At 37.9% G+C, this 14,214-nt stretch overlaps 1 protein-coding gene across 2 annotated transcripts in view; it reads right to left on the reverse strand.

Annotated features, from left to right (window-relative positions):
• Window positions 1–13,880, reverse strand: part of LOC148309830 (lamin-C-like) — a 30,825-nt gene extending 16,945 nt beyond the window's left edge. For both annotated transcript variants that reach the window (XM_088259441.1, XM_088259440.1), the window contains exon 1: window positions 13,316–13,880. In XM_088259441.1, coding sequence (XP_088115567.1) covers window positions 13,316–13,749 — 434 coding nt within the window. In that variant the 5' untranslated portion in view covers window positions 13,750–13,880. The remainder of the gene's footprint in view (window positions 1–13,315) is intronic.
• Window positions 13,881–14,214: the final 334 nt, after the last annotated feature.

Genomic DNA, 14,214 nt, shown 5'->3' on the forward strand with positions numbered 1-14,214 from the left:
TAAGTGATCACTTAATACACGTTCTACACTCACCGTACTACACTCAATCACCGTTCTGTCCATCTATGTTGAGATGTCAAAATGTAAAAATAACTCCTAAATGGAGAAACCCAGATTTGTGAACAATTTGGACAAACCATTTTTTTTTTACTTTAAAAATTATAACACACTCATTATCTATGTTCTATTTCCAACAAAGATGTCAAAGTTTCTTTTTTTTAATCTATGGCTGTACGAGTATACATTTCTGTACTTAATAAAGAAATACATATATATTTTTTAGCGTTAATACAATAGTTTTCTAGTGAGATTTAGTACTATTACAGTAAGTAAAAACATACATTCTTGGGAGAAAAAAAGGTTTTATAACTAGAATCGGTCGAGTTGCCTACGGCCAGTTACTACGCGATCTACCCCTCATAAACATTATTATAACCTGGAGTGGGAGAAGAAAAGACATGTGCATATATGGTTAACGTATGAGTAATTACATTTTTGACCAAGGTATGGATCGCAATCCCACAGTAATATTATCCATTTTATATCCCCCTCCCCGACTAACGAGCCTGCTTAGATAATTTCGTTATCTTATCGTTATAAATATGATACTGAACTTATGGCAGTTCAATTTATACTACATATGCAATCATTATGAATGTCTCGGCATAGAGAAAAAATTCCAAAGATGTAATGATTACTAGGCTATTTTATTACATATTTTTTGGTAATTAACGTTCTCTGAAAGTGTTATTGTAATAAATATAAAAATAATAATAAAAACCCTTATCCACACCAAATGGTGCATAGGGCACTGCTTCATATAAACGCAGTGTTATCTTAATCGTTTACACATGAGGGAAAGGTGATCAGCCCTCCGCTTCAGGTACCAGTCCAGGGTAATATTAAATAAATATTACAGTGAAAAAATCACTTATATTTATTTTACCCCCCCTGGGAATCGAACCTAGGACCTCCAGAACGGTAGCCGAACGTGCTGACCATTACACTACGGAGGCGGACAACATAAATAAGGTTGTGATATTTCTTTCAGGCGATATGAAAAATATGCACGTAGAAAGCTAGGTATTTTTTTTATAGAATTTTCATTATTTTTGTATTTACTTTAACTGTCATAATCTATCGAAAAGTGAGGTTATGAAATACATACGCATAATGTTTATTTTATTTATTAATTATTGATTTTATTAGATTATGATATTCCATTTTGTGATATACATATATCCATCTATTAAATTATTGACCAATATTAGATGGAAAAAAAGATACGATACGAAAAATAAGATAACGTCGTTTGCCGTTTAGTTAGTTTTGCGAAATGTTAATTCCTAATTGAACGTTAAAGAAAATTAATGAATTCCATCATTAGCATGTTTACAAAAAAATCATAATAACCAACAGCAAACGCTATCACTCGTATGGTTTGATTCATAAATACTTTTTTAATGTGTATCTACGAGTACAGTGGACTCGCATTATATACAGTACATTTTACTTTGCAGCTGTTCAAGGAAATCCTTTTATGGGTAAAAAGTTGACATGCGGCTTAAAGTTGAACCCACACTTATTACGTCATCTACAACAATGCATTTCTAAATGCTACGAAAATATGACGTCACTTTCCATGTTTGTGTTCTTATATTCATACACCAATATTTCAATTTCACACTATTTTCTATTGCTGAAGGGTATACTTTCAACAATTCAGTACGCGACCGGCTGCGCGAGAAGCCACACGTGTTGTTCGCGCCCATTTTTTTATAGAACATATATTTACAACATTTTGAGTGTGTCCAAATACTTGTTCACAAAATCTGGATTATCTCCAATTACAGGAGTTATTTTCATATTATTTTTTGACATCTCATCAAAGATGAAGAAGAATATGGAAGTCTGGGCATTTACGGGGCTTACGACCGTCATAGGCTGGTTTAAGTGATCACTTTACACACGTGTAACATTCACCAATTCTACCCATTATCGACAACCACACTACTCAAATTCTTGGAAGTTCTATATATATGAACCAATTTAGAAACCTTGTTCATGAATCACTAAAACTTCACTAGAGACATCTATTGGTGAGATGTAAAGAAGCTTTTTATTAAGCAGAAACTCTTATATTAGTATGTGAGATCCGAATCCCGGATTATAATCACACACATGAGAAACGCCAGAAGACTTCCATATTCTTCTTCATCTTTGATGAGATGTCAAAAAATAATAAGAACATATATTGATTTTTTCTTTCAATTCAACTCCTTTTCTATTAATAACTCTTCTTTTCAATAACATGTATTTATTTCGAAGAAAAACTTATTTTTTTCAATACAAAAACGATGTTTTAGAAGAAAAAATACAATTACTTTAAATGTTACCTAGGTTTAAAGACAATTAAGTCGCGGGCTATCGACTTCATCTTTCTGTGCCACTTCTAACGAAGATCGGCGATCATCATGGCTATCTTTAATTTGAATGCTGCAGCTCGGAACAGAGATTTGGTGGTTCTGCCAAACTATTGTCGTAGGTTTTTCAGCCATGATGTCCTTCGGCGTCCTTGAGTTCTTCGCCTCTCAATCTTTCCTTGTATGATTAGGTGGAGAAGACGATATTTTTAAGGGCTATCGACTATCCCGCCTTAAACAGGGCGTTTGAACGTTTTCTATCCTCAATTATGATAAAAATGGATATTAATTATAACTAACTAACTTAACTAACTAACCATCACGCCGCTTCCCCGCAGGGGTCGGCAGAGAGAATGAACGCCACACCACTCTGTCCTTGCAAACATTCTTTGCCTCTTCTACATTCATGCATCTCCTCATACATACCCGACGATTATTACGACTCCTGACCCGGCCGCTTTCAAGTATTTGACATACCTGATTGTGCCAAGTTTTCCTCGGTCGTCCTCTGCTTCTTTTTCCAACTACATTCGCCTCATAAATTTGTTTAACCGTTCTTTCTTCACTCATACGCTCCACATGTCCAAACCATCTCAACACACCTTTATTAATTTTATCGATAATGCTTATCTCAGCCTTACATTCTTTACTTATTTCATCATTCGAACATCTATCAAACATCGTTTTGCCACACATTCGTCTGAGGGATCGCATTTCGACTGCATTCAGTCTGCTTTCATCCTTCTTTTGCCAACTCCATGCTTCGCTTCCATACATAAGTGTTGGAACCAGAACTCCATTGTGTACTGCCAGTTTAGCTTCCGCTGATAGATTTTTATTTGCTAAAACTGATTTTAGTGCACCATTCACTCTGTTCCCAGCATTCACTCTCCTTTCTATGTCTTTATCAATCTTTCCATCCCTAGAAAACATACTACCCAAAAGAAAACATACTACCCAAATTAATTATACACGCATAAAAACCAACATTACTATAATATTTGAGTTGGTGCAAATCACAGGTGGGCAAATCCACTGACGTAAATGAAAGATAATTTAAGGTTTATTATCAAAAACTATTCGAGGCAATTTAAAAAAACATAGATTTTTTTAAAATTACACATAAAACGGTACTATTTTTTGTCACCGGCTGTGGATTTGGTCATTAACTGGTTAACCATTTTTATGAATGCATATTTTCAATAAATTACAATGGCGTCATCGCTTTTCGGTTCAACGAATTCCTAAGTGAAAATGATCTAACCTCAAATTTGTAAATGTCGTATGGTGTTATGTGTGAACAGAGTATGATGACGACATCGCGTACGCGACATCTCAGTTACGAAACTAATGCCCAAACACGGAATGTTTGATCTCTCCTCCAAATAGGTAAGATTTTGTAGGAATTTATGATCCAAGCACTTGGAGAAGCCCTTCAGAAGGCAGGAAATCTAAAACGACTCGAATCATTGACTTTTCCATTCAACGATTCCCATCGAAGAGTGACATCACTGTTTGACGAGGCATTTACGTTCTCAGTCGGTAAAAGAAAGTCAACTCAGACTCATTCGTCATCGAACAAAATTACCTGTCATCTTGGTAAAAATATTAAACATATAAAATTTTATTAATATTTTTAATATTTAAAGCATTTAATTTATGGTTAATAATTTTTTACAAAAATGTTATTAGTATTATTATATAATCACTCACCGAAATTGTTGTCTACCGGTTTCAAGAAGTACCCGTCTCTTCGTCAGGACAATCACTACACCAGCATGCAAACAATACTACAAGTCACTTCCTATGATATGTACGCTGTGGAAGTATTGTTTGCATGCTGTTGTAGTGATTGTCCGGCCGAAGAAACGAATGCGTCTCGAAACCGGTAGACAAAAATCGCGGTGAGTGGTTATATACCATCATTACTAAAAATTTTGTAAAAAAAAGTTAACATAGAAATTTGCTTGCATTATTTTATCACACCTCTAAAGCAAATGCTGACGTTATATATTTATGTGATGGTATTACAATAACAGACAAAGCGGCTCGCTGCCTCCAAAAATGGGAACCAATTTCTGAAAGAGTTTTACGCGCAACTTTCAAAACCACAGATAGCTCTGTAACCATACTCCAATGCTATGCCCCCACAGAAGATGCCGACGATCACGTTAAAGATGCTTTTTACGACTCTCTGCACTCCGCAATATCCTCGGTCCCGAAAAGGGACCGCGTCATTGTAATGGGAGACCTTAACGCAAGAGTCGGCACCAACGTAGCACTCGGTCCAACAGTGATGGGTAGCCACGGCCTCGGTTGCATTAACGATAACGGTGAGCGGCTCATTGAACTCGCAACCTTAAATGAGCTCTTAATAGGTGGTACAATTTTTCCTCACAAAAATATCCACAAGTATACTTGGACTTCTCCCGATGGCAATACAAAAACGCAGATTGACCATTTTCTTTACACTGCAGCCCATCGTAGAGAACTCCTAGACGTCCGCACATACAGAGGCGCCGATATCTATAGTGATCATGAGCTACTCACAGGCAAAATAAGGCTGAAATTAAACCGCACTGCCAAGCCAAAGAAGAGGAGTCAGGTCAACATTGATAAGCTGAAGGAGACAATGTCCTGGCTTAACTATGATATCGCCGTCAGGGAGGGACTCGAGCAGCAACATTCCGATGATAATGACCCTATCGAAAGCACATGGCATAACATCAAAACAGCCATAGTTACGTCAGCTCAAAGGGTTCTCGGAATGAAGTCGTCAAATCGACCCAAATGGATGTCGGATGAAATGTGGGAATTAATAGAAGAAAGGGCCAACATAAAACTCTTAAAAGATGCGGAAACTGACCAGGGTAAGCTCGAAAGTCTCCGAGCGCAATATAAATGGAAGCACCTGGCTGTCAAAAGATCCGCAAGGCGGGATAAACGCCGTTCCCTGGACACACAAATAGCAGCAGCCGAACAAGCAGCCCGTAGAGGTGATACTTCTAAGCTTTTTAAGATTACGCACCAAATCTGTGGTAAGCGGCCCCCGACCGCAGGCCCAGTTCGTGGCCCGAGCGGCCAAATCGAGTCTGAGCCCGAATGCGTGAAAAGCATATGGAGAGATCACTTCTGCCGCGTGCTAAATCGTCCACCCCCCTTAGACCCCCTCCATGTGCCCTCAGTCTCTGCCCAACTGAACATTCCGCGAGCACACGATATTTCGCAAAGCACTCCAACGCATACTGAAATTATATCAGCTATTAAAAAGCTGAAAAACGGAAAGGCGCCTGGTGTCGACGAAATACATCCGGAATACGTCAAGAGTGGCATGGACGCTCTCCTCGACCCCCTGTATCACCTACTTTCAAAGGTATGGGAAGAGGAAAGGTGCCCGAAGGATTGGGTAAACGGGGAAGTTATAGCCCTCCACAAAAAGGGTGATCCGCTGTTGTGTGATAACTACCGTGGCATTACTCTTTTAAGCGTTCCTGGAAAAATTCTGGCACAAATAATTTTGGCAAGAATCCAAAAACCAATAATGCGAGTCCTCAGAGAGAACCAAGCGGGCTTTATACCAGGTAGGGCGTGCGCTGACCATATACATAACTTACGATGCCTGTTACAGCAAAGTAACGAATGGAACTGCGCCCTTGCCTGCTGTTTTGTAGACTACGAAAAAGCTTTCGACAGCCCGCATAGGTCTTCTCTTTGGAATATCATAGAAGCATATGGAGTTCCTGTCAAAATTGTGGCCATTATCAGGGCGCTTCACACTAACAGCGAATGCTGCGTTAGAATAGATGATGTGTGCAGTGAACCATTTGAGGTCTCTACTGGGGTGAAGCAAGGCTGTGTACTAGCCCCATTTCTCTTCATCATCATGTTTGACTTCATCCTACGAATGTCAATTCCACCGGATCGAGGAATTGCAGTGAGTCCTGCTCAGAAATTATGCGATTTAGAATATGCGGACGATGCAGTTCTAATAGATACATCGATCGGAGCCCTGCAAGATATAATTGACTCCCTCCAAATAAACTCCGCTCGGTTAGGCCTAAGAGTGAACGCCAAAAAGACCAATGTCATGTGCAACTCAGCCTGTCCGGACCGAGATCAACATCTTACTTGTGAGGGACGAGCGCTCGTTCGAGTCGACACCTTCAGATACCTTGGAACACTCATGGTGGAGGATGGTAGTGTCCAGAAGGAACTGAATGTACGGCTCGGAATGGCAGGAGCTATATTCAATAAAATGCGCAATGTCTGGGACTCACTGCTTTACTCGACAAAAACCAAGTGTCGTCTCTTTAACGCCTGCATCCTAACAGTGTTGCTGTACGGATGTGAGTCGTGGCACCTCACCAAAGCTCAAAGCAAGAAACTAGCAAGTTTTGAAAATAGATGCCTGAGGCGAATACTGGGTATAAAGTGGTATGACTTCGTCAGGAATGACGATGTGAGGAGAAGAACTCAACAGCCCCTCATACTGGAAGTCCTGAAGAGAAGAAGGTGGACATGGTTGGGACATGTCCTTAGAATGCCACCTGAGGGCATCAACCCCTCATGTCTCTTCTTCCAACCCCGAGGATTCCGGCGCCCCGGAAGGCCGCTGACGACCATTCACCGACTATACTCAGCGGAACTTCGAGACGCCGGACTGACCTGGGAGGAAGCCAAGGAGATGGCGCGTGACAGAGTGACTTGGAGACGACTCGTGTTGGCCATATGCTCCACCTAGGGAGCGAACATGGAAAAGGGAGGATTACAATACCAGGCCTACAGGCAATGATATAATGAACATCAGCTATCACGAAAATAAATAATTCGTTGATCACCATGATAACCTCGCACACCCCTATTTCTCGATATAGCAAATGAATAATATGGTATATTGTGGATGTAGAAATAATAAGGAAAGATAACGTTAATTAATTAACTATGTAGTGTTGATAACTTTAACTAATATTTGGTAAAAAAAAATCATTCATAAATTTTCATTCCGCTCTTATTAAATTCCTGAAAAACTAATCGACAACCGGTTTCAAAATGCCGAAGAAATGTTAAGGGCGTTTGTGCACTACACGGAATTACACGGAATTTTACCGTCCGGCACATCAGTTAGCGTTTTAAAACGATGATTGGTTGGATTGGCTTGTGCTTTTGTCCATCTTTCTTCGGATCGGTACGTGAACAAGTTGCGGTTAAATTCGATCACGCTAAACTGTTGTAGTCTCTTTCATTTTTCGAAACCGGACTGCTGGACGGTAAAATTCCGTGTAGTGCACAAACGCCCTAAGCCTACTAAAAAAGAAAATGTGCACATACAATGTACATAATTAGTGGCATGCATTCTATATAGGCACATAAGCAGTGTCTATCCTATTTTACAAGAATAAATAAAACTGTGATAGTGAATGAAATGCGCGTTTTTGCCACTTTTCATTTTAAAAGCGTAGAATTTTGTCCATTACATTTCAGCTATAAAATAGAATCATTAGAATTAGGACTCCCGAATTTAAGTTGTCATCTGTAGTAATTATATATTTTCTTCATTAATACGTAGTTTATTCCACCACCTACCCTGATTTAAAACTCTGTGCACGCCACTGTCTTATGCATTATAAAAATAAAGTAAAGTAAATGAAACGAGTCAATATGTCAAATTTGATATGAATGTTATCACCTGGGAGTAGCATCGATCATCATTCCAATCGAATTTCATCATTAGTTCAGTACACTGAGGACATTTTTCAGTTTGAGCGTGAAAATATGGCCAAGGGCGCTGTAAATCTTAGGGCAAGGGTACGGTTAGGTAAAGCTCGGAAAGTTTAAAGGGCGCCGAGCATAGCACGGCGAAGCACATTCGATTACGTCACGCGATGGAGTTACCTCGCAGAGAAGGTTGAGCAATAAACAAAGCCGAACTCATTTCCCCGAGAGCTCGAAGGCTGTCGTGTGAGCCGAGTCAGAACAGCCATTTTGGGATATTTATGGTCTATTATCTACGCCAGGTGTACCGTGGACACGATTATATGGGATATAATATTAAAGGTCACATTTTTCATCTCGGTGGACGCACGTTTCCATGTTGTTGATCTAGTTAACGCAACTAATTGCCATCTCAATGCCGAATGTTCGTTGGCAAATAAATATTTTTAAAAATTACAAGACGATCTGCACAATTCTTGTTGAAAGTCTCAAAGAAGGATTAAACGGTCTGCATTGCATAATAGCAACAATCAAAATCCATCAGTCTGCATTGAAAAATTCTTCTTCTCCTTCAAACCCTTATCAGCACCCGATGGTGCATAGGGCACTGCATCATACAAATGCAGTGTTATCTTGATCGTTAACACATGAAGGAAAGGTGATCAGCCCTCTGCTTTATTGCATTGAAAAATAGAGAATCAAAATCCCAAAACCCCTGTTGATGTATTCGTATTGCATGCGGGTTACCGGACGTCCGTGGGAATGTTTGCGCATTGCTTCATATTAACTTTCCGAAATCATTCATATGCGTAATGATGCATTAGTTACCAACTTGTTAAAATGCCGCATAAACGAATTATTGATATTTCGGATCTTTACATGGGGTCAAACCCCCCAGTAATGAGTAAGACGAAGAATAATAAATACAAATAGAAAAAAAGTTGAAAGTCCTTTCACATATAGAGTATGTCAAATTCTATATAACTCAAGGTCCAAAAATAGTCCCATTCGATCACATCGCCCCAATTTATGTTCAATCAATATTTAAACTGTATGTGTGTATGCCAAATTCAGCATTTTTATTGTCCAGTAATATCACGAGACAACCACCATAACCTCCTTTAATCGTTCGGGCTAGTGCTAATTGCTTTGCGTATTATTTATATTATTATTCTATTACATATTGTTATATTCTATTATAAGTCTGGGAGATGTCACCGAATGTGCACTATTTGAAAATATATATTGACATCGATTGATTAAATTCGGCATTGGTGGGTTTCATCCATTCATCATTGGCTAATATTAATTAGTTTGCGGAAATGCAAAGTTAAAATTTTAGTTTATTTTTACACCTGTGTATAAAAACACCCGTCCTTTCCGAAACAACTTGCGCAACTCGTCTACTAGAAAATTTTTATTTCAATATTTTGATAGGCCCGCCTATAGCCCGCAACCACGTGCTGTTTATAATTACAGTTATAAAATGGTGACATCATGTAAGTAGGATAATCAATATTGGCAAGGTCATAAGGATAATAATGTACACTATACTTATATGGGCCGATAAAAATACGACCGGTTCAATTAAAAGTAAACTATTTCAGAATTATGTTTCTTTTATTCAGACCGTATTTTTTTACAATCTTATCTTCATAATATCTCAACGCGGCCGACGCTACGCAATATTTTCAAAACACATATTCTTAGGCACCCTCCACACGGACGACCAGCCGCGACGGTCGCTAGCCAAATCGCCCGACAGCGCCAGATATCACTCGCGTGGATCCGCATTATCATCATCCACCGGGCGATTCTACCGCTATCGGCCGATTTGGCCAAAGATCGGAGCGGTTTAGCGCCCGTCTGGAGGGCGCTTAAAAATCGGTCAAACTCATAAATCGTAACTCGGCCTCGGCAAAAATGAGCACGAATGTTATTAGTAAATTTTTGTTTCTATGTAATTTACGTTGCAAAATTTCATACATAAATAATCAAGCGTAATTAACAGAGCATATTTCGTTTCAGCACAAAAATGTTCGATATTACATTGAAAATCTAGTTTTAAACTAGGACGTATTTTATCTTCATGTTTAACAATTTTCAAAGAAATGTAATAGTTTAGAAAGGGTTACATACTATCAATTTTTCTCATTTGTATATATCTATATGATCCAAAGAATGGTGAAGTGGGAACTGTCTTTTGCATACCATATTGTAAATTCACTTTGGGAATTATAGCCGTAGGTAGATGTTGAAAATGAAAGGCTATATAATAATCGATAGTGGAATATGTATATGTGTGTGTGACACATTGAAAAAACTAACTAAAAGAACCAAAAAATATTATACGTATGCCAATAATTTCCCCGATCTTGTGCAATAAACGTCGAAGAAAATGTACAAAAAGTATATACAAAGTATTCTCACGCGTGAATGACAAATAAACAAACTTGACTATAAGGCTTTTGAAAATCAATTTGATAGTTTCAATAACATTGAAACAGGTGGCTCTTCGTTCGAATAGAGTGCATTTTTTGCATACAATTTTACTATGCTCATTTCCCGGGAAACTAGACTTGAATCAACCTCGCAGGTGAAGACGAGAAGCCGAATATTTCCTTTTTAATTTATATTTACAAGGCCTTCGTGTCGGCAGGTTATAAAGCTAATATTGATCGGTTCAAAGTGGGCGATGACGCATTTCCTCGGTTTCCCGATAAACGAATAAAGTTTAGAAACACCAAACATTAACACGCGAAAATACATTTTACCTTCAAATATTTGGCCAAGGCCATTTCGGAGTCAGATAACGAAGACAATAAGCGGAATGTATAGCAGCGGACCAATACAGAGGAAATCCATATCTCTACAAGACCAGCTTCAACCAGACCAGAATTCAAGAAATCCATATCTCTAGAGACCAGCTTCAATTTCAGCAACCCATACACCTTCGATCTCTCTTAACTTCGCTACAATATTCTTCGTAGGACATCAACATACCTTTTTCAGAACTTCGTGTATCTTCTCAACCATGATCTATCCACTTCCTAGGAAAGTGTTGCTCCGCACAACGCTTACTCTTCACCAATTTATTTTCCAAGTTCTCAGACCATGGAATAAATTACTTCTTCATGTGAAAATGCACCCTCCCCAAAAACCTTCAATATACACTCCACATTCTCATATAAAAATAAATACTTCTAGCAATAACCTCGAGGTTAATCGAGGTTTCTTAATTATCCATATGTGAAGTATAAATTTTTTAAAAATCCACTCCATATTATACCCTCCAAATCAAGATAGATTTATTTAAAAGGGCAAATGTGACAATGGTACCCATACAAAATTCAATGAATTTAAAAATACAATATAAAAAAGATGAGGATAAAAATACTTCCTGATTATTAGAAACACGAACTGAGAAACCGAACAGTTTGAAAATAAACGCATAAGTGATTTAAAAAAAATGAGAATCAACTAGAAATTACCGTTAATTTGAACTAAATACATTTATAAACACATTTGCATATTTTTTGCGCAGACCCACGAAACCACCTTACGTGTTTTGTCGGTGGAGTTATTTTTACAAACTTTACTATTATTATTTCTTATATATTTCAACATAATTTACACATAAAATATTTTTTTTACAATATTAACAATTTGCTCCATATTTTTGTTCGTTCTCTTACCTCCGCCGGCAATAAATAATAAATGCTCTGAACTATTTATTGAAGTGTTTTACTTTCATGTATAATATATTGTCCACTCTTGGGACCATCAACCCTTCGTTGTGGGTGAAGCGGTTATCTTAATCGTGTATCTTGATCGTATTTGAAGGATTTAAATATAGTTTTATTAATAAATACCTATTTTTCGTTGACGTAACTAGATTTTAACCGCTAAAAATTACTTACAATCATGCACGTATAAAGAAACCAGTATAAAGAAACCGGCAGTCAGACTTAGGATACTATATATTTAGATTTAGGATTCCATATAATCTTAATCGACCCATTTGATAGTTTCTTTCGAAAACTCTAAAATTCACAACTGCCACAGCGAGCTCAATATCGCCCTTTAAATAAATAATGCGTAAATTGGTAGCAAGCACCCTAAGTTCAAAAAAGGCTTAGTAAAACTGGTCCTCAGTAGGCCGTCTGGTGGTAAAGCAAAACAATGATATCCGTGGTTCATCCGAATTAAAAATAACCGCCCAGTTGTCAATGCAATCGTCTATTTCAAGTCGGCATTACGTGGACTTCAGTTTGACCCACATTTTTTTAGCGGACTAAGCCGAAATGTGTACAATATTATTTAAAAAAAATCACTGAACATGGTACTTGTCCAATTGAATTACTGATAAAAATCAATAAGGGTACTGACTGGGTTGAGTATTTATTATATTATTAATAATAAAAAATAAATAATAAAAAAACACTACGCCAGTGGATGGGTTATATACTCTACCTGTAGATATAAAGGTTCTACAGCATGTATGAAAGCCTTCACTGAATACGTCAGACTTTATTTCAGGAATGACATCATCCGTGTGACTAAATTAATAATGCCGGTTCGTATGCTAATAATTACAAATTTCTATTTAAATATATTTATTACTAAGCTTATTTCGACGTTAAGACAGATCAAATAAACGTTGATGTTAAAATAACTTTTGGGATAAATATGGCTAACATTTTAACATACCCACCGCTCTGCGTATGTACTCGTATATCATGAACGTTAGTACTAAAAGGTAACGAATTTACATCGTTTCAGCTCCTAACCTAAATGCTGAGATATATTTAACAAATTTGTGTATACCTATAACAGATATGCTCAAAACAAATTAACGATGACCAGTATAAATAGTAAAATTAACGTATATTATTACAGGTGGCGATGCTTCGTGTTATGACGGAATTTTAATAAAGCCGGTAATCTTTCGGTGCGATAAAAATAATAACACTAAATTGAAACAATACAACAATGAATCAAGGTCAAAATTATATTTTCCACATCCCAGCATCGAGTAGCTCTGAATAATTTTCGCATAATTGTTACAAAGACGGAAATATGTCTAAACATTAGCGGGCCAAAGAAATCGGAATAATAAACACGCACCAATACATTGGCGGAATTCGTGTGAATCTAATGTTTGCGCAATTTTTACTTACCGTTTTCGGAGGTCTTCGTTTTCTTCACACAGGCGTTTTACATCGATTTCAAGCTTGGCTTTCTCACGGGCAGTTTCATCTAAAAGTTTACGAGCATCCGCGAGTTCATGCTCGTACATCCCCTTGATGTTTGAAACTTCGCGGGTGACCGTTTCGGTGGACGATTGCACCTCCCGTGTGAGACGGGAATTCTCTCCCTCCAGGTGCCGAACCCGGTCGATGTAGGCAGCGAGCCTATCATTGAGATTCTGCAAATCCGCCTTTTCTTGAAGACGACTCTGGCGTGTGGGACTCATCGGACTGCTAGACCGGCCGGCTGAACTAGCGGGACGGCTACCGGCTCTAGGAGTACTACTCGATTGCGGTGTTTGCATCGAGGATACATTTATACTACTCGATGATGTCACCGTCGTCTTCTTGCTTTTGGATGCCATTTTCACTTTTCACTTCACAAAATCCGGTTATAAACAATTTCTGCAGCGCGCCGAAATAATTGAACGTACCCACGCCGCTGAACTACAAAAACTGTTTCACGCAACGCCACGGTATTGCGCATGCGCCAACTGATCACGTGACTGATGACATCAACAAAGCCACTCCCACACGGAAAAATACCGATAAAACAATACTACAAGTAAGTACTCTTTACAAAAGTTTAATGTTTTCAGTAGAATAGACTGCTAAAATATGAATGGATGTATTTTCCGAAACGTTTTATTTACAAAAATTATTTTAAATTTTAAATTCCATAACGAAATACAGAAGATACGATTTTTCTATCTTTTTGTACACATAGGTAATATATTTTTATAAGTGCTAGTAACACTGCAATGTTTCGGCGGTCTTTCCAGTGGTTTTGAATTCAGCGTGAAAACTTAATACATACATATAATATATGT

Source organism: Brachycentrus maculatus, unplaced genomic scaffold (genome assembly GCF_059751285.1).
Source record: "Brachycentrus maculatus isolate JH-2025_06_01 unplaced genomic scaffold, ASM5975128v1 h1tg000117l, whole genome shotgun sequence".
In the NCBI taxonomy this organism is placed as follows: domain Eukaryota; kingdom Metazoa; phylum Arthropoda; class Insecta; order Trichoptera; family Brachycentridae; genus Brachycentrus; species Brachycentrus maculatus.